The sequence below is a fragment of the Aptenodytes patagonicus genome, chromosome 17 (genome assembly GCF_965638725.1).
Source record: "Aptenodytes patagonicus chromosome 17, bAptPat1.pri.cur, whole genome shotgun sequence".
NCBI classification, from domain to species: Eukaryota; Metazoa; Chordata; class Aves; order Sphenisciformes; family Spheniscidae; genus Aptenodytes; species Aptenodytes patagonicus.
The window spans coordinates 1,626,375-1,647,226 of NC_134965.1; the positions used below are offsets into that span (position 1 = coordinate 1,626,375).

General features: G+C 47.9%; 1 protein-coding gene across 1 annotated transcript in view; it reads right to left on the bottom strand.

Moving 5' to 3' along the window:
* Nucleotides 1-7,591: 7,591 nt before the first annotated feature.
* Nucleotides 7,592-20,852, bottom strand: part of GALNT17 (polypeptide N-acetylgalactosaminyltransferase 17) — a 226,719-nt gene continuing 213,458 nt past the window's right edge. Inside the window, exons 10-11 of the mRNA XM_076354461.1 lie at nucleotides 11,596-11,763; nucleotides 7,592-10,940 (exon numbers count right to left, since the gene is read on the bottom strand). Of these exons, the coding sequence (XP_076210576.1) occupies nucleotides 10,812-10,940; nucleotides 11,596-11,763 (297 nt within the window). The 3' untranslated portion in view covers nucleotides 7,592-10,811. The remainder of the gene's footprint in view (nucleotides 10,941-11,595; nucleotides 11,764-20,852) is intronic.

The following is a 20,852-nucleotide window of genomic DNA, read 5'->3' on the forward strand; positions in this document are numbered from 1 at the left end:
GAGAGAGGAGCAGCTACGAGGTAGCTGCCAGCGCTGCTGGAGCACACGATAGGCATTGGTGGAGGTCCCACATGAGCCTCGCTGCAAAGCGGACAGGTAGTGGCTTTCTGGCAAAACCAGGAGACAAGAGCATGCCACACTGCTTGCCCACATAAGAGGTTGGCACAAATGTAGCCGAAACATGAAGCACCTCAGACCAGCTGCTCTGTGATATTTAGAAAGCCGTCTCGCTCCAGGAGATGGCAAAGCAAGAGAAAGAAACCCAAATCTAGCAAACAAATAAAGCGCTCTGCCTCCTCTCTGGCTCTTGGGATGGGCATCGGCACCCAGGACAGGCAGGGGCACAGGCAGGCGCGTTGCCCGCAGTCTTCTCCCCAGCCTCAGAGCAGAAACAGCTCTGCCCTGCCCATGCCCAAATATTCTTCCCTGTCTCCATCCTTCATCTCAGATGTTTCAGCCGCCTCCTTCGCCATGCTTCACGCAGCTCCCAGCACGGGGACACCCACGTTGTTCGGGGCGTGCGGGGTCTCTCGTAATAAACAGCTGGAGCATGTTGCATACAGTGAAGCTGAAAAATAACAGTCATGAAATGTTAAACACTGCAGCGAGGAGCAAATACCTCCTAGGTAGTTTTCCAGGCCAATGGTTACAACAATCTCTCTGTATGTTTACACACAAATAACAATAATTAAAGCAAAACCCAACAGAACTCTGTGCACTCCTAACCAGATTAAAAATTAAAAAAATGAAAACCCTCCTTGGAAAACAATTACACTTTTTCTACACTGTTCAGCTATTCGGAGTCTCACAGAAGTCCAGTCTTTTAAGGAGACATATTACAGGATGCAATGCCATGGGTTAAGATCCCAAGCATGCAGGGAAAAACCGTGTCCCTGCTCTGCGGGATGGGAGCGGGAAGAGGTTCATGCTCAAAGACCCTCAGCATGGCTGACTTCTTGCGAAGAACAGTATTAGCGTCATTGGCTGGATTGTCTGTCTCATTGCAGTTTAACAGCAAAATTGTAGTGGAATGGATGAGCTTATTATTTTTCATAATTTCACACACAAATTTGCAGCATGGGAGGAATCATTCATTAAAACATGAAAAGCAGCTTGTTTGATTTAAAGCCTTGGTTTCAAGGCTCGAGTAATAAATACGTTTTACCTGCCACCTTTTCCCAGGAAGGATTCAAATACTATGGGGGCCTTGATTTTGTATGCAATCAAATATTAAGTAACATTTTAACCGGCATTTTTCACGCCTCACCTTGCAACTCCAACCGTTAAATAATTCATGCAAGACTAACGACAAAATCCCCCCTTCCTCTGATTGCAATGGGCAGACACTCTCATTCACATCGCTTCACCTGCAGTAAAAGGAAATTGGTGCTAACCGGGATCACCGAGGGCTGGGAGCAAGATTTCTAGCTGCTTTTCCAGCTCTGAGGCTGCTTCTGTAGCGAAGCAAGCAGGAACAGTTAACAGCCAGCTCCGGCATTCAGCCCGTGAGCACACTCCTTGCAAAGCATTATTTTTTTTAAATGCGCATCTCAGAAAAGTCATGTTTTCCCTCGCCTGCTATTGTCAGTGATCACTTGCCTCCCAGCAGTCAAGAGATAGCAGCTGATTAATATCAAATCTCTGGGAGCTGTTAGATATCTATCAAAGGCCTGAAGAGTGTGTCTTTTGCCTATTGAAACAGTTTAACCACTGATGGGATTATAATTATCTTGCTATCAACTGCAACAAAGCAGCTCAGCGGGAGCCGTTACACTTAAACAGAGGAGGTCAACTAAATTATCCTAGTGGGAAAGTAAATGTGAGACTGTGACCTTGCCCTACAGATTGCCTATAATTAATTGAGTTTATGATTTATGTTGAGGCCAAGCTTTCACTTGGCAGTCCCAGGCCAGTGGGTCACATGCTCAACAGCTGGATGGTCTCTTGCTGTCACCTCCCATTGAGGGTTTGGGATATGTGAAGCCTCTCTGCAGCAAGCGTGGAGCGATTCCTGGCTCCAGCGGTCATGGATGAGCAAGAGGGAGCTGCCTCTTTTGGGCTAGGAAGCATGAAAGAGCCCCAGCTCGCTCTTTTCTGGACCAGAAGAAACACGACACAGGGAATAGGAGAAGGAAAAAAATCCATCCAGCCTCCCTGTCGGGGCTGGGGAAGGCAGAAAGGCTCCGGCTTGCCATTCAAGCAGGAAAATTCAGCTTAGGCACATGAGCAGTATTTCTGACAGTGAGCACGGTGATGCCTGAGGAAGCACTGATGAACCATCAGCAGTGGCTCAGGACCAGATGGGATGAACATCTGCGGGGAAGGGGCCCGGGTACGGCCGCCCTGGGGGACGGAGAGGCGGCTCGGTGCCTCCCAGCCCGGCCCCACGTGCGCGGGGGCCGGGGGTGACCCATGCACAGGTGCTGGGCGTGGCAGGGCTGGCCCTTCCTGGGGCCCTGTGCTGGGTCGGGCACCTTCCCCATGGCCAAAGACAGGCCCATCCTGGCGCAAGCAGCCCAGGTATCTGCCCGTTTCCCCTCTCACTGAACCTGGCCCTAATGTCTTCCATCTCCCTTTCTTTATTTCCTCCACACCATGCAGCTCCAGGCTTTTCCCCTGGAAGTTCCACATGCTTATGGTCCCACCACTGACCCACTGTGGGGCATCTGGACAGGAGGCTCTGGGCATTTCTTCTGCTGTCATTCAGCCCAACTGGGGTAGCATAAAGTCTGGTAGAGTATTTTGGGCGTGTTTCCTTATTAGAAAAAAAGACAATCTCAGCCTACAGCAAAGCCAGGTTCCTGAGACCCTGATATCCTCACATCTACCCCAATCCCTTTCCCCCTCCCACCGCATGAGTGAGCTGGACCCTCTCAACAAAGGACCACAGGCTCACCCCACCACCTCGGAGAGACGTGTCCCCAGACACCACGGCTTTCTGCTGCTTGAAAGCAGGATCTACCCATTGCCTGCACCTTCTCATGGCAGGGAGGTCTTGGAGTCTGGAAAAACCATGGCTTTGGCCACGAGATCACCACCACCCAGCCTGTGTCTGTGCTGCAGCGCTGGCAGAGGGGGTACCAGCTGCTATAACAAGCTGTGCCGATGCCTATTTATTAGCAATAAAAAGAAAAAAAAGGGTCTGGATTATAGGAACTACGATTAAAATTTAAAGAAAGAAACACAGACCAGTTTCCAACTCAAAATGCAAACTCAGAGAGGAAAACAGTAGATGGGGAATCTAAACAGCAAAATGATGATGTACAAAGAACAAAACGACTAGGACAGAGAACAAGAATATGGGGAAAACAAAGCAAGAGGAAAAAAGAAGAGAGATGAAACAGGAAAGAATACGAAAGAGTGAAAAAAATCAGAAGTGGAAATAAGCAATCAAAAGACATAGCAAAGGAAAGAGAGAGCAAACAAAACACAACACATGGAGAATAAAGGAACGAGAGAGGACAGAGACGGAGCAAACTCACGCAGAGAACAAAGGGGAATGTAAGGCAGCCCCAGACACAAAAACTAAGACAAGGCAGCACTAAAGACAAAGGGAAAGTGCAACAAAAATAGCACCAAAGCGGAAAACATGAAGGGAGTGAAGGTACCGGTGAGATGACACTGGAGTCGAGGGGCAAAGCAGAGCGTGGGAGGGCAACGCCGGGGCAGACGCTGCTCCTGTGCTGCCCTCCCTCCTCCCAGCACAGCCCTGCGGGACGAGGAGGGGGCCCGGGGAGGGTGGGCAAAGAGAGCAGGTCACAGTAGAGACCCACGGCCAGACTTGAGCTGGAAGGGTCAGTCCCACACCGTCTTCCTCCCCACCAAGCCTCCCTCCCCACCCGGGGGCAATAGTGTCCTAGACCGCCTGGCCTGGAGCCAGCTCTATGCACAGAAAGCCCTCCAAAGGCGTAACAGCTCCTCAGATGCTCAAAGTCATTGCAAAACCACCAATGGCAAGGAGCAACCCTCCTTTCCATCATAATTCATCCCTCCCTCCCACAACCAGAGCTGTCTTATCCCTTGCTTTACTCCAGCAGCTGCATGAGGTCCCATTTGGGCAAGCGGGCACGGGGCAGAGCAAGGTCGAACTCAGGGTCCAGCCAACTCCAAAACGGACCCGCTGCTAGCCAAAGCTCAGCCCAGCAGTGAAGCTGGTGGCACCTCTGGGATAACGTATTCAAGAAAGGGTAAAAAATGCCACGCAGCAGCTGTGAGAGAGAGGAGTGGGGAAAGATGTGAGAGAAACAGCCCTGCAGATACTGTTGGTGAAGGAGGAGGAGGAGGAGGTGCTCCAGGTGCCAGAGCAGAGATTCCTCTATAATTGGCGGAGAAGACCATGGTGAAGCAGGTTGTCCTCCTGCAGCCCAGGGAGGAAACCATGGGGGAGCAGATACCACACTGCAGCCTGTGGACGACCCCACACTGGAGCAGGTGGAGATGCCCTGAAGGAAGCTGCAGCCCATGGAGAGCCCACGCTGGAGCATGTTTTCTGGCAGGCACCGTGGCCCGTGTGGGACACACGCTGGAGCAGTTTGTGAAGGACTTTATCCCATGGGAGGGACCCCATGATGGTGCAGGGGAAAAGTGTGAGGAAGGATTGACATAGACAAGGTGTTATGGACTGACTGCAACCCCCCCTCCCTATCCACCTGCACCACCTGGGGAGTGGGGAGGAGGTAGAAGAGCTGGGAACAACAGAGTGAAGTCGAGCCTGGAAAAAAGGGGGTGTTGGGGAGAACGTGTTTTTAGTTTTGTTTTTGTTTCTCACGATCCCGCTCCATTTTTAATTAAAATAAATTCTTTTTCCCCAAGTCAAGCCTGTTTTGCCCATGACGGTAACTGGTGAGTGATCGCCCTGCCCTTATCCTGACCCACAAACTTTTTCCATCTTATTTTCTCCCCCTGTCCTGTTGTGGAGGGTGGGTGAGAGAGCAGCTGGGTGGGCATCCAGCAGCCACCCAAGGTCACCACACCTCTCCTCAGCTCAGCACCTCTGCAGCCTCGGGAAGCTCCTGCACATGCCAATGACCCACGTGGAAGCTCTGTGCCATCCGCTGCACGGGGCTGTATCCCTGGGCCTGTTTTCCCAGGATAAGGCTTCAAGCACATTTTCAGTGCTGAGGAGCACTGCGGGAAATAATCCAGCCTCCTCAGGGGGAGCTTGCAAGGCTAAAACGATCCTCACACTAGCTGTTCTGCTCTCAAAATGCCAGAAGTTGTTACTGGTTTAGTGCTGGGTGCCGATTCTGCATCTCAACACAGCAAATCACCTTGTCCCCACTCTGCTGTTATTTTCCTCCCGGCTGTGATTTCTGAAGAACGCAATAAGGAATTAGTTCCTGCACGGGTTCTCGCCTAACTTGCCTATAACAATAAAACCTAGAATTACAATAGCCAGGAAAGACATTTGGAGAGCTATTACCCATCACGTCTCAGAGCCACCAATGGGAATAAAGTAAGAAACTCCTCCTCTGGAAAGCTCTCCAGGTTATACAATCTTTCTTCTTGTTATTTTGCCTTCTGTCAGAGGAACAACACTTGACACAGAGGATGAGGATGGCTGTTCTAGGTAGCCATTCTTGCATGCCTTCAAAATAAATATTCAGCAGCTTAAGAGACCCTGGAGCTAATGCCTAGGTTATTATTTTCCCATTAAATGGCACTGCCTTGAGCACAACCAGCGTGAGGTATCTCAGCTCCAAGCACGACCCAAAGCACTTGGGCCAAAGTCTCAGCTGGGCCTTGCATGAGTAACCCAAACTAGCAGTCCTGTAAATAGGAACGGACCCTTTTTTTCTGCTATAATTCCTACCTCAGCCCATAGGTGAGACGTCCCCAGGGTGAGGAGCCATGGATGGCACCAGCTGCTGCACCCAGCTGAGACATAGGCAGGTATTTATGACAGTAATCCCCATGGGATGTGACACTTAACCCACTTGCTCTCAACAAGATATCCTGGATAAGCGGAGAACGCTCAGCTGGGATTTCAAGCTTGTCATTTCTGCTATGTTGTTTGGAATGTGCTGCTAGAAGGATGCCGTCACTTTGCTTCTAAGCAAAAGATGCAGCTGAGATCCTGGTCCCACCAGCACCGACTTAGCTGAAAACCTGAATGAGCTGAGCAACCTCACTGGCTTCAGCGTGTTGTGTGGCTGCTGCCTGTAGGAAGGTTTAAAGCCATTAATAATCTGGGGAATTTTTTTGGTTTATAAGAACAGTGATTCCAGGAACCACCTCCTCCCATCACACAGGATCAGCCCACCTACAAGACCTTGGCCTTTCAGTAAAAATGCAGAAGAGCTCAGCCCCTCACCTTTCCAGCACGAGGCTGGCAGGGCTGGAAGGGTTTACGTCCCTGAATCTGGCACAAAGGTTTTCTGGTGTTTAAAGGACCATCTACAGCTTACTTTGGTAAGGCAATGACAGAGAAGGGCCCTTAATACTTCATCCCAATGTCCCTGGAAATCCAGCTGAGATTCCTAATGGTCATATACGCTTTTCCCACTCCCCAACCCAATGCAAGACAGCGTCTCATCTGCAAAGGCGAGCTGCGGAGATTTCAGAATGCCTAATTTCACACTGCATAGTGGAGTGCTTAAATCTGTATCTATTAGCAGTGGATGAGTGCCCAAATTGCTCAGTGATCAAGCAGAGAGGCTTTTCTATTGGGAGTCCATGAGTTAAACTTTTGACTTCAAAATGTTTAACTTCATTTGAGGGCTTAGAGGGAACTTTCTGGAAGTTTGGCTCTCTGCCCTGGGCAGCACAAAGGTCCTGCTACAGGCTTCAAAAGAGTAAGAGCTTGCTGTTGACTTCAATCTGCCGTAAAGCGCATCGCATCGTACCATTCTCTAACCTGGACTTTTCCCCGTAGAAAATCTTGAGCGTGTAAAATGCACGCAACAAGAGCAGAGGTTTCCACCTTGTGTCATCCTTCAAGAGAGCTGTGGCTGCAAACGGGACACTCCATCATGGAGCTCTATTTACCACGCCCTGCGCAAACAGGCCCAAGGCTGGAGGCTGCACTTACCTGGCCTCATGCTGCAACAGCCTGCTGTGTCCTCAGCTCGGGTGGGAGAGCTGCTGCTCCCATCGGGAGAACTGCAACAGTGCCCTTATTATACAGTGCACCCACAGATACACTTCCCCCTTGCACGGGCATATACCTACCCATACCTCGCTGTCCGTATAGGGACACCACATCACTGGCCAACCTGTTTTTTAGGACAGTATGGATGTAAGACAGTGGGTCTAAGGAGTGCCCCAAGCTTCAGGTTACATTTAGAAACACCCGGCCTGGGTACAGGAACGCATTTGCAAGCGATGCTTTTTTACGATGTAACGTCTCTTTTCAGCTTCTTGAATGTAACTGCATCATCTTGGTGAGTGGCAGCTGGCAGGGATGGATGAAACGGGAGGTTAATCTGCATCGGCCATCTCTCTTGATTTCTCCTTCATTTCCATTTCTTTTTAAAAATGGAAGTTCCATTAAAACAGCAGCACTTTTCTATTAAATAAGTAACAGAGAAGAATGACTGCCTCTGTATCTCATCAGCAGTGAATCTTTTTAAAATCACTCAAGAGGCAAGGCTCAAATCATATATTTAATAAGAACCACTTCGATATCACTTTTTAAAGCAATTAACATATTATTAGAGATAAGCGCAAGATGCAACATTTAGATCCAGATTTCTAAGACAGATTTCTACGGTTTAGGAGGGTGCGGACCTTGGGTCGTTGCCTCGGCAATCGTCTCTGCATGTCACAAACCTATATCAGAACAGAACTTCAGTTACATGGACACAGCAGATTAAATTCTCGCTTTTAATCCTGATTTTACTCATGCTGCTTCTTTTCAGTCATTTTAAAGCACTCTATGTACACCAGTGAGAATGGGCAAACCACCTCAACAAGGTTTCTGCCCCACCTGAGGGTCCTGGAGCAAAGTGTTCATTTCCACCGTCCCCTTCCTTTTGGATATTCAGGCATTTGCTTTCTTTACGGAGCATGAAGGAAACACGTATCTGAACCTTAATTTTTTAAAAGGATCAAAAAAGCCCATCACCAACAGGATCCCCATCGCCAGGTCGCCTTGTGTCGCCTGAGGGCAAGCTCCCAAGCCCACGTACATCACCTCCAACAGGCAGCACAAATGCCACCAGGCAGCTGGAGATGCTCAGTGGTGCACCCCGCTTCTGCCCGGGGCTGCTGCCTCCCGAGCGGAGCTGCGTGGCCATCCCAGAGTGACTTCAGCTGACAATCCGTTGCGCTAAGTAGAGCAAGTCCCTCCTGCCTGGTGGCTGAAGCACGTCCTGTGAATTACGGTAGCCGAGGTGCAGCCACACATTCATTTCTGCTGCCGGTGACAAGGACAGAAACCTCCAGCAGCTGAAGCAGATGGAAGGCTGGGGGTGGTGACACCTTATACCACCACGATTAAATCTGACAAAGCCCATCTGTTGGCATCCTGAGCACTGGCAGGACTAGAGCTGAACTGGGAACCGTGAATTACAGCACAGGCAACATCCAAGGGCTTTTTGGTTGTTTATCCTGAAACATGCAGGCTTTTCCCAACACTAAACAATATGTGGCTTCCACTGATGACTGACAGCAAACTGATTGCTCAATTAAAGGGCATTTTACCATTTTGACCATTAGCTGTGAAGTCTCAAATCCCCCAGACTTTCCTGGAGTCCACTTCATCAGTAAATTGCTTTTCTTAGAAGGCAGCAACAAATGTAAGGGGCAATACATCATGCATCTAAAGACATTGTGATCATGTTGGTTTTGTAAGTGCTAAAATTTATTACACAAGAGATGATGCAACAGCGAATAAGAGAGCAAAATTCTACATTGACTCCCTACTTTGCAATTCAGGACAACTAAGAGGTTTTACTTTGTTAAGGAAGGCAAGGGAAAAAAATCAGAGACAACCCCAATGGATGAGGAAGTCTTGTCAAGCCTAAATGAACAATCAGTCCTATGTGATGCTCATTGCTGTAGAAGGAACAATGAAATATATCTGCTTCTGTTCAATAAATTACTAAAACATCAGTTATAAACCTGCTGCATGGCATTGAAAATTAAACTCGCTAAACATCCAGGTAGCTTCATCCTGATGCAAATGGAAGACAGGCATGAGTGCTCTGCAGCAAACAACTCTGTGCACATCCCGTCTTTGGGAAACATATTTACACGTACATCTCATATATTAATATATTTTAGTGCACCCTAGCCAGAGGGCAACCAGAAAGAGTATTATTCCATGAGAAGGACAGGAGATGGGCTGGCTTCTCCTCTCCACCGGGCGAAGCCTGTATCCACCCATTAGTCTAGCATCCATGTAAAACAGCTTTGCAAGACCACATTTCCCTTTGCCAGTTAGCCAGACATCAGGACCCCAAACCAAGAGTCTCCCATGATGGCTGGGTAGATTTGGTAGACAAGATTACTGTGGGCCAAAAAAAGCAGGTGAGATCACCCCACCGTATTAACAAGCCTCAAGTGACTTCAAGGTCAAGAATTTCTGCCAAACTGCCATTTAGTGGTCTCTTGCCCTCCCTCTCCCTTCCTTATTTCACCATCGCCTATGAAGGACTGCGGCAATGTGCGCTGTTCGGGGTGGACCTTGACCACAGTCTCACGCTGACCAGGCAGAATAGGTGTGCTTGAGCCTCAGGAAGAGAACTACACCACTACAAAGTTACAGAGACTACTATTATTAAGGTCTTCATCCAGAGCAAAAATGCCTTAAAAACAAACCCTACAGCCTCCATGGGAGGGAAGCCCGAGCGGGACTTTCTCTCGCGTTACCTGCTCTCAGCCTGTTGCACACACCAGCACATCCATCCTCACTTCTACAAGAAAAGAGCAAAAAAAAGAGTGAAGGTGGGTCTCCAAGGGGACAGTGCCAGGCCAGCAGCTCTGCTGGGAGGGCAAAGTGGATCTGCAGCTCCCCAGGCTCCTGCAGGGAAGGAAGCATCCTGCAAGCCCTCCTCACCACACATGAGTCTGACCGATACCCAAAAGGGCAGGCAACTGCCCAAACGGGCGGGCATACATCCCAGGTCTTTTCCAAGGGGAACCTATTTGGGGTCTCCATGGGAGGGACTGGTGCTGCATGGGCTGGCTTGCGCAGCAGCGCATGGGCGATGGAGAGGGAGCGATGGGAGATGAGTGTTTTTATTCAATAGGATTTTTTTCAATGACATCTGTGATCCATGGGAGCTACCGGGGTGTCTCTGAGAGCTTTGCCTCTCCCAGACTCAAGAAAGGGGCTGCTGGATGCAGGGGCAAGAAGGGGAAAAGAGAGAGAGGACCTAGCAAAACACCATGTCTTTCAAACTCAGCTCATTTGGGGCTTGGCGACCTTTTCCTCTGACAAGCACGTAAGTTTTTATTCTTGCCAGGCAGGTATATCCAGGGTCTCTCGACTCCGATCGTGGTGCAAATCTACGTGGCCCTTTGGGAGTGCTTGGAGTCATCTGGGAAAGCAACAATTCCCTGTCAGTAAAATGCTCACAAGACTGCATGAGCTTATTACAGTCATTCCAGCAGAAATAAGTGGTACCTTTCAGAGTGCTTGTCAGAAGAAAATAGCAGTTCTGACCCAATTTCACACAGTTGGAATCAGCTGTGGGAGACTAATATACAATAAAAATAAAAAGACACAAATGCCCATTTCCCCCATGTCCTCTCCTAATAACATGAATAAAGCTCTGTTTTGATATTTCATCCTTTCCAAAGGAGTCCAGCCGGATCAGTCCAAGTCAGCTGTGTTTCGAGTCAAACTCCTCTGACTCTTTCACCCTTTACTTGATGAAATTTTTAATCGTCCACCTTTGTCCTGTGCAGCTGCGAAGAATCAGATCGATGCCAGCCATTCCCCTGTTCTCCACTTCCAAGCATCGTCCCGTTCCCTTGTTCAGGATGGCACCGTTCTAAAATTACAGGATATGGGGAAAATATTAAAAAAATTAAAGACATGGGGTTGCCTGTGAAGCAAGCCAGGACTGTGCGCTGCCCAGGAGTGCAGCTGTGTCCTTGTGCATTGCTGGAAAGCGCACAGCGCTTAGCTGAGTGGTAATGCAATTCAAACAATAAAATAATTCCTAAAATAATCAATGTGAATTGAACGAGCAACTTTTATCACTGACAACATGGATCCCTAACACGTCAGCAACCAAAGGACATCTGTAACCTTTAAATAGCATGGCTGTACCCCTGTGTTAGGAATATGTGATGCTTCTGTGGAATGTATATTATTTACACTCTGCTTTGGGACTGAAGTACTGTGTTTTCATGTATTTCACCATAGATTATCTATAAGAAACAAAAAAATCTGGAAACTAACGGCAGGGCAAGTTACATACACCTGAGAGTATCAGAAAGGGAAACTTCTACTGGAAATTGTCCTAAAATACTGTCCCTGCCCCTGATACCTCTTAACCTTTTCCCTCTGCCCTAGGACCTGGCACCTGCTGTCGCATGGGACTATTTTGTCTTCGTCCCACACTGTCTCACGCCAAAGACGATGTGCCACAGCCCGTGGTTTGGGAAGCAGAGGAGCAGCATCGATGGCAGACCCTAACAAACCTGTATGAAATTCCAGCGCTTATGGAGGCTGCTCTTGACCTTTTCACAATCAAGGAGCTGAGGGAAGCGGCTTTTCACGTTATCCACCAGGCAGCGGGTATCGGGTAGAAGAGTCGTGGTCCCAAGGGCACCGAGATGAAGGAATCCCTCCTTGGTGTAGCGTGCAAGCTGGGGGGCAGGGAAGGAGAGGAAAAAGACCGTTAGTATCTTCCAGAACATCATTAAAAAGTGATAGAGGAAAGGCCAAGTTTGCAGAGCCCCAGAAAAAAAACTGTGAGGATGGTGCACAGAGAAAGTAGAACTGACAAGAGGTAAATAACCAACTTTCTCCAGCCTTTTTTTCTTGTTGTTTTGGGTTTTTCTGCAGATGCAGGTGAGGAGCTGAGCCACAGGGAAGGGATAAGAATAACTCTGAGCCTTAAACCCATCGCGGGGCAGACTCCTCCAGCCTCCTTTGGGCCTGAACACTCTGTAGGCTGTGGCAATGGATGATTTCCCCTGGTTTTCAGCCAGAGCCAGCTGGCTTGGCCAGTCATGCTGGCCCAGCCTGTGGCTTCTCGCATGTTTGGTGAGCCAACCTTGCTTTGGCCTGCGAACGATGCTGCTGGTATGTCTGGCACAGCCCTCCAGCAACTCCAACAGCAGCTGGGCAGCAACGTCAGCCAAAGGGGGCCAATATATAATTGGCCCCGTTCCCTGGGGTTGCAAGCCCAAATCTCCCCCATGCTTCAGCACTGAAGCAAAGGCTTAGGATTGCAGCTCCCTGCAATACCCCCCGCATCCGACCGCCCAGTGATCCCAGGGACCCATCTCGGCTGCCAAGGAGACGCAGGCTGGGAGCATCGGGCAAGGCCGATGGCTCGCGGGGCCATTGGGCAGGCAGCACACAGCTGGCACCGACACAGCCCTGCTGCCGCGGCGGGTCCACACACAAAGGGTTCTGCCATTTGCAGTGTTTAAGGAATCTCACCAAAATATTTCCGTAAACGTATTTAAATTCAGGAGTGAAAAGAGATGAACGACAGCGGCCTGCCTTTTATAGTTCAAGGGAAAGATATACACAGCTGCTTATTTAAATTATGAATCGATCCATTATCCAGCAGACAAATAAGGAGTATTCAGCACGTTAATTAACTGAGTGTATCTGTGACCCAGATGCTTAAAAAGAGACAGTAAATCACACTGGGAGTTCGGGTTATCTCGGTCAGAATTATTAAACATTGAAAATCAAGTTAAAACAATGTAACAGGGTCCAACTCCAACTAGTAACCACAGATACAGTTACGGTGCCTGAAGGCGATTTTGCCTTCCCTCAGTGATGCTGGTTGCAGGTACAGGTGTGCCGAATCCTCTGGCTGCCCCCGTGCTGCCCGTCTTCCTTGGGATGGGTGCCAAGGATGAGTGTGCTTTGCTCCCAGCTGGTCACGGAGTTATGCTTTTAGCCAAGGTGTTGTGTATCAAAAGAAGACCTCTGCTACTTCACATCTCACTGAAGTCCCTTTGCCAAAGGTATTCACCCCCAGGCAGATTCAGCTGCAGCAGCCCACACCATACAGCTGATGCTAGCGCAGGGCAAAGCTGCCCCATCCCGTCCCCCCGGTGCAGGATCTGCTCTTCTGCTCCCCCAAAGCCCTTTGCAAGATGGTGCAGAACAGTAAACGTCTCTTTAGCTTTACGGTAATTTCCCCCCCAAACTGCTGTGCTGGCGCAGAAGGGGTGGAAAGGAGGGCAGCCTGCAGCGCTTAAAGTCGTAACCATCACCTCCTCCTCCTCCCACCGATTCACCGTCTCCCCCAGGCGCAGGGTTCCCAACCACAGGATGGGGATCCTATCCACCACCGAGCTCAGCCCACGCTGTGCCAGGCTCCCAGCAAGGGAGCTGCCCTGCGCACGAGTCTGGAACAACCTGGGAATGACCCCCCTGGGCACCTCCAGCCCAGCTGAAGGCTCAGATTCACATTATTTGTTTTTAGCCGTTTGATGTTTTGATGAGCCAAGCCTCGAGCAAGATAGTGCTCTCAGCCTGACAGCGTGTTTTTAACCACGCAACTCATCTGAATTAGTATTTGAGCACCAACACAGAAAATGAGGCTGCTTGCCTTGCAAAAAGAAAGAGGTATATAAAGGAAAGACAAAAAAAGACAAGCCCTCTCCATGACAGACAGAAGAAATCATCCAGAGGTCCCAAATGGGCAGTGCAAGTTACTTTCCTTCTCCTGTTTCCAAAATGTTTCCTACCACGTACATAATTAGTGCTCTAGACACTTTCTTTTTTAATGACATTTGGCAGCTTGTGTTCAGACAGTTGGCCTAATGCCCACAAGGCAACATGATTTCTGCTCTTACATGTTATCGCCTAATGTGGTGGGAAAAATAAGCAGAGCAAAAATCAAATCTTTCCCGAGAAAGGGAGCAGGGCGGGGGCTGGAGAGAGACAAAATGAGCTGAAGAACAAACACGGGTATTATGAAAAATGCATTAAGTGCATCTATTAGATGTGTCATCTATGTATAGCCAGATAAATAAAGCCCCAAACACGTGTCTGGATCTAGCACACTGCCTAACACCTGATCTACTCTGCTGAGTGCAGCGGAGCCTCAGCAGCAGCCGTTCCAGCCTTCAAGCCTGTCCAACCGTCAAGCCTGAGGGTGACTATTCCCAAAAAATCCCATCTAACTTGCAAGTGCAAGCTCCACTGCGCTCCTAAGACATTTACAGAATTTTTGTCTTTTGGGATATTTTGCCTCTGATGCCTTAATTCTTCTTTTGTTATTTTGCTCCTCTCCAGAGCGAGCCCGCCGTGGCAGCCAGGGGTCTCAACCACAGGGTGGCAGTGGGGGGTGAAGCACTCGGGTAAATGGGAGTCCTGCAGTGAAGCACCGATCCTGCCGCCCATGGGTCTTTCTTGAGCGATAAAAGGGGAGAAAACACAGAGCAGAGGCTGATGCTCGAGATGGCCCCACAGGCAGCTGTGGGGAGCGTAGCTGCAGCCTGGCTGGTGCTTTCTGTCTGGTTTTGCCTGGTAATAGATGAGATGGGAAGCGTCTCTGTCTCATCACCACGTGCTGCACTGACCAACATTTTAAATAGCAGCTCCAGACAGTGCGCTCACGTAAGACCTGAGTCTATCTTAGAAACTGAAGATGCCATACAAATGCTTTATAATATCAGTAAATTACACCTGCCGTTGTTATTAAAACCTTCTGAGTGGTTGCAGCAATTCACCAACTCAACAACTCAGCATTTCAAGCAAAGTTGCCTGCTTCAAGACTGCCAGCACAGCCCCAGATGATGATCTCTGGGAAAGGCGGATGATGAGAACTTATCCTTCGGCTACATATGAAAGTTGAATGAACAAGATGAAATAGTGAGAGGTTTCTGCCTGATCAATACTGCAAGTGCTCATAGGGATATTCAGCATCAGTGCAAAATACCCCCGGGGTAACACCACTCCTTGGCTCAGGGGAGCACGAGAAGGGCCTGCCATGAGCAGGATTTCAATATGCTCCTTCTTTGGGCACCGTGTTTGGGAGTCTTAGCGACGTAATTGTGTAAATCCTGCCGTCTTGCCCAGGAGTGTACCCAATCCACCTGGCACCACCTGAAGTTCGTGCTCTTCCCCACTCCTCCTCATCCTCACAGCACAGCCAGGTGAGCTCTTCCCACAGGACCTGGGAAGGCTCTTCCACCAAATGTTCTCCTATTGGACCACATCGGTTTTCTCCTCTCAAACGTTTCGTAAGGATTGTCCCTCCTGTTCTTGATTCTTTCATTGCCAACCACCCCAAAAACGTTGCCTACGTCAGCAAGTGTCTGAACAAGGCTACTCTCTTGGAGATCCCATGGCTGCTTTGCAGTCACCAATGATTTCCTCACACGGTCTTCACGGTGCTTAAAGATAATAAAAGTTTGTCTTTTTTCAAGAGAAATTATTTTATTGATGAAGAAGGAGGTTTTGCCGAAGTGCAGTCCAGTCACAGGAAGTTAATGACAGCCCACATTGTATAACCAGTTAAATCCAGTGGTATTTAATGTAACAACACCATGTTTTCCTGGCTTTGTGGAAAGGCAAATCACTGAAGTCATCTGAGTTTAAATTCGGCTCTACTTGCCCTAAAAATACATGTTTTCCTTTAAAGTGATCTGTCCTACATCTCGTTGCCTGTTAAGCAGGTTTGTCAGCCTCCAGAAAACAGACCGAGCCAGGCAAGAGCTGAACGAACTGTGAAGGATACGGCCAATCCAGCAGGAAAAAGACAAACATGGAGGTACCAGCCTGAGGAAATGCCTGAAGGAATTACCCAGCCTGGCACAGGACAAGAAACAAATCGAATGACCAAGAGGAAGGACCAGAGAAAAACAGTTTGAAAATATTAACAAGTTACCCGTTTAAAAGTGGTTAATATTGATGAGGTCTTAAACCCCTTAACCAGTGTAAGTGGCCCAAAGCCACATCCCCAGAGAGAAACACGCATTCATACCCACAGCCTCTGACAAACACCTTTCCAGGTAAAACTGCATCCCGGGTAAAACTGCACCTTGCAAAGTCCCCCACCTTCAGGCACCGCTTTGGGGGGCTGCTTTGCCCCAGGGGGAGACCCGCAGCCCCCGCTGATGCCAGGAGAGCGGAGGGGCGCGCGGCCGCACATGTGCCCGCTCCATCTCTCGGGCTGGTCTCCCATCGGGAAACTTGTACCACCAATACATCTTCTTTGATTATTGTTTCTGGCTGGCTTCATCTCGGGGATGGGAGAAAGTTAATTAGACAGTTTAGCACCTGGGAAATAAAAGCCTTGATGACCTTCATTGACTCTATTGGAAAATAGTTTAGTGTTGTTTAGCTTCCTTTCTGCACTGAGCAGATCATCAATTAGCAACCATAAGTAAAGCGCACAGTATTTTCTTTTTAACACAATTTAATCTGATGTGCTATTTTGTCACCCTTGATACTGCAGTGTCCCGGATGATCTCAGTATTGATGGCTTTGTCCCCAAGTTCTGATGCTTAAATGGGCAAAACATATTTTATCCTATAATTAAATGAAATGCTCTGCTGGGTGAACATTATCTTAAGTTTTATAGCATTATAGTGCTTTCTATCACGTTAATATATCACCATAGTTCTGTCACTCCAGTGAGGTATTACTATATTATTAGTGTGATACATCATTACGACAAGGTGTTCTCATGATGTATCGCTTAAAAGATGAAGCCATCAGGAAGAAAAAAATCCAAGAGCAGGCTCAATACAATTACAGGATAAAAGGATACTTCACCATGAAATCTGATAATGATTTGACCTGGAAGTGGATGAAAGCAGGGAGAACGGAAAGCGAAAGGTCAAACAAGAGAAAAACACAAAAATTTCCCCCACTGACAGATGCTACAACAGAGGTGCTGCAAGCAAAAGCCAAGACCTCATCCAAATTCAGTGCTAGGTATGGGGTCCATCGCACCTAACTGCATCCATCTCAATGCTACATGCTTAGCTTAAACCCATTAGCAGTCATCAACAGAGAGAGCAGAAACTCAAGATATAATACAAACTGCCCTGCCTTGAATGGGACAAATTGGTCCCTGGAGAGTAGGTCGTTTCCCCCTCTCTCTGCGTTGGGCTGCTCATCTACAGATACACAGCAGCCACAGCAGACAGCAGCATGGTGTAGGGATGGAAGAGCGTGGATGAAAGAGTGAGGACTTCCTTCCAACAAAATCCCAACATTACCCGGCGTGGCAGGGAACAGGACCCAAGACACCGCTGCCCTCGTGTCATTAAAATGCCAGCAGGGAGCCTACACCTTACCTTCGCTCGCTGCAGCCGAGGAACCTGCTCCTTAATTGTGAAATGCATTTAAACACGTATGTGATGGGCCACAGTATCAAGGAGAGAAGTGAAGATTTTAGGGCACTACATGATCATTGAGCACAGGCACCACTGTGTGTGCTTTTGGACGCTGAACAACTCAAAAGGAATTGCAACTCCTTGTGGTTTTTTTATCTATATTTATATATGTATGTATAAAACAAGCAAGCTATTTGAACAAAGTATTTACATTACTTCTAATTATATTCCCAGCAATAAATTACAACATGCAGCCCATTAATTAAACAGTAGTAGCGAAAGTCCAATTTCTTTTGTGCGGCACCCATGCTTCTGCAAAAGGCTAATTTCAAAGCTTCTGCACTCACTGATAACTACTTCTAAAAAGCATTTTCAAGGAGTTAAACTAATTGCATGTATCAAGAAACAAAAGAACTGCCAAGAACTGGCTCTCAGCTGGAGAGGGAAGGGACAATGTGGAGGTGGAAGACCAAGAAGAAAAATTTGCGCTGAGCTTGCGTGACAGGCGAGCTGAAGGGAGCCAGCAGCACTGCAATGACTTCAGAACATCAGGTAGGAAAAGAAAACATCGTTAAGTCTAATCACAAAAAAGCTGAGGAAAAAAATAACTAACCTGCTTTTAGCAATTCATCTTAAAGCCCAGGGTTAGCAGACAATGTCAGGCTAATCCAGTTTCTCATACTATAATGCACTTAAGTTTCCATCCAGAAAGTCCAAAAGGCAGTTTGTGCTATTTAAGAAAAACATTGTGTGCGTTTAAGCAACAGCTAGGTTACATTTAGCAGTGACTCGATCAGCCACAGTTGACTGATCTTTGTTTAAAGTCAAGGATAAACCAATGTGAGACTTGTCCATACCCTGAAGGACTCCCACGGCCAGTTCCTAGGCTCAGGTGGCTCCTGAATTTTGCAGTTCAGGCTCAGATGAGCTTTGGGATTACTTAGTCCTGCTGAGCCTGGAAAGCCCAGGCTGACCACATTGTCAGAATGGGCTCTTTATGCATTCCCATCATTTGAACTATACATTTTTTTAGCTGAAAATGAACCTCCTTGAGCTTGCTGGACCCCCAGATACTCACTAAGGCTGCCACAGCTGCAGTGCCCTACAGCTCTACATCCCCACTTGCTCCATCTCAATCTTCAACTCACCCTCATGCCAATGAGGCACATTTTGCAGGTGAAGAATTAAGAGAGATGTGTTTAAGTCATATTTGAGGCCTGTGATAGAACAGAGAACTGACACCACATCTTGCTAAGCCCTGATTAATGAATGCTCCAGGTTTTCAGCCAGATTTGATGAGCTAATCATTAAGATGTGACAAAAAAAATCAGATCTTACCTCAGGAAAGCTACCAGGAATGGGATCACATGTTCCCAGACCCCAGGGAATGGCTACAAGAGTTTGCTGTGAACTCTAATGTGTGTTTCCCACCTGAAAAGCAGCAGTTGGGGCACTTCCCTGCCTCCTAAAGACCTCCTCCCACGTATGGGCTGCACAAGCAGTGTGAAGGAGCTAGACTATTATCTGTAATGTCCAATGGATTAAAGAAAGTTCTGTTTTCAAGATCGAGTTTACATATCTCTGGTATTCACGCAGGTATTCAATATTCGGGTAGTCAAAAAAAAGACACCCGAATCCAAGACGTGCTACAACCCATCATGGGCTAGAACGCAGCTGGAGCCAGCAAACCAGCCGCAGCAGCCTCTGTTTCAACTGGAAAGCTCTGATGCTGAAATTGGAAATCTGCTCAATAAATAAATTACCTCAAACATGTTGGGAAGCCCTGCTGTCTGGTGGGGCACTTTTCTTCCTCTTCCTGCTCTCCTTTCTGATTCGTGGGAGAAATTTTCACAGGCAGGGTTTTATTATGCAAATACCTGCAGGCACTTAATGGGATGGTCTTTATTATGTTATATTTCACAGTTTTGGTCTTAATGAATGCAGCCGCAGTGCTGAGCTTTCTTCTGTAACGTCATGAAGGAACCAGAAGTTTCCTCTCTCTGTACCTGCACGGAGATCCCAGTGACCCTGGAGCAGAGGTGCAGGGCAGGCTTACAGAGCTCTTGGGAGCAGGAATTCAACCACTGGTGTTGAGCACTTCTATGTAATTTATGCACTTCTGGGTTGAGATGAAGGTTTCATACAGTAACTTGCCTTTGATGGCCCAGTAAATCTGTCAAACACTGGAGTTCATCAAGTGGCCTGGATTTGAGTCTTTACTCATTGCCGTGTCATCTCCTGTGCTGCTTCATCACAGCAGTTTGCTGTTGTGCAGTAATTTCAACTTAGGTGCTCACAACGCTTTAGACACGTGGTTCTGCCCATCCAGCAGTTCTCAGCCTAAACCCCGTGTCATCTGCCAGCACTGACAGCTCTGGTTTGGTGTCGTGATGTTAAAATAGGCTGTTGGAAGGCACGGCCAATGCCAGAGTAATAGACATCATGATGCCAAGACAGAAAATGGTGGAATGACAAGCCAGGGCTGCCTCACTGGGTAAGGGAAGAACACAGCCCATATAGCACAGCGAGCAGAATACATGCAGTGAGAGGGCAGGTCTTCCCTAAAACACGCAAAGACAGACTGTCGTCCTGCAAATAAAAAGAAATCTCTGTCTATACCTTAAATGTACCTAACTCAGCATCCGGGCACAGCTGGGATGGGACTGTCTCACCTAACCTCACCCAAATCAATGTTAAACTTCCAGTGTAAGACTTGTCCTCTTGGCAATGGAGAGCGACAGGCAGGACCTACCCCACCGTGTGAGGTGCCATGGGTCTCCTCCTGCAGCACATCTCGACTTCTTTTGAGAGAATGTGGATAATGGCTTCAGCCTAGAAACTTGGTGTTTGGACAGCTTTTAGATACAGTTTTGCCTCAATTTCTAAGCAAATCAGTAGATAAAACCCCTTCAGTACAAATGTGGCTGATCCAGAGAAGGTAACAGGGAAATATTTCCGAGTCTGGCAATGAGCATGGACAAAGAGAAAAGAAAAGCAACAGAAGAGACAGCTTTGTCACAGAGGAGTTTATCCCTGTTTCCACCCATCGCCACTACACACCATGCAAGCACAGTGATGGTAGAGCCCATCATCTGCAACCTCCCTGTCTCAGCTAAATTTCCAATATAGATAGCCACAGCATTTACATGGGAAACGTAAACGAAAGCAGGAGGCTGAAGTCAGATACATCCATCAAATCCTGATGATAAGCACCCAGGGCCTCACTGGATAGAGCTAAAATGCCAGAAGAACAAGTGCTGCTACTCTGTGGCTTTAGGGAGGTCAGGCATGATTTTGGTAATGAAAGAAAACCTAAAAATCACATTGTAATTCTTGAAAACCCCATGTGTCATAAGATGGCCATTCCACTTCCAGACCTAAAGGAAAATTTGTCCTATTTTCTCCCTAAAGATTGT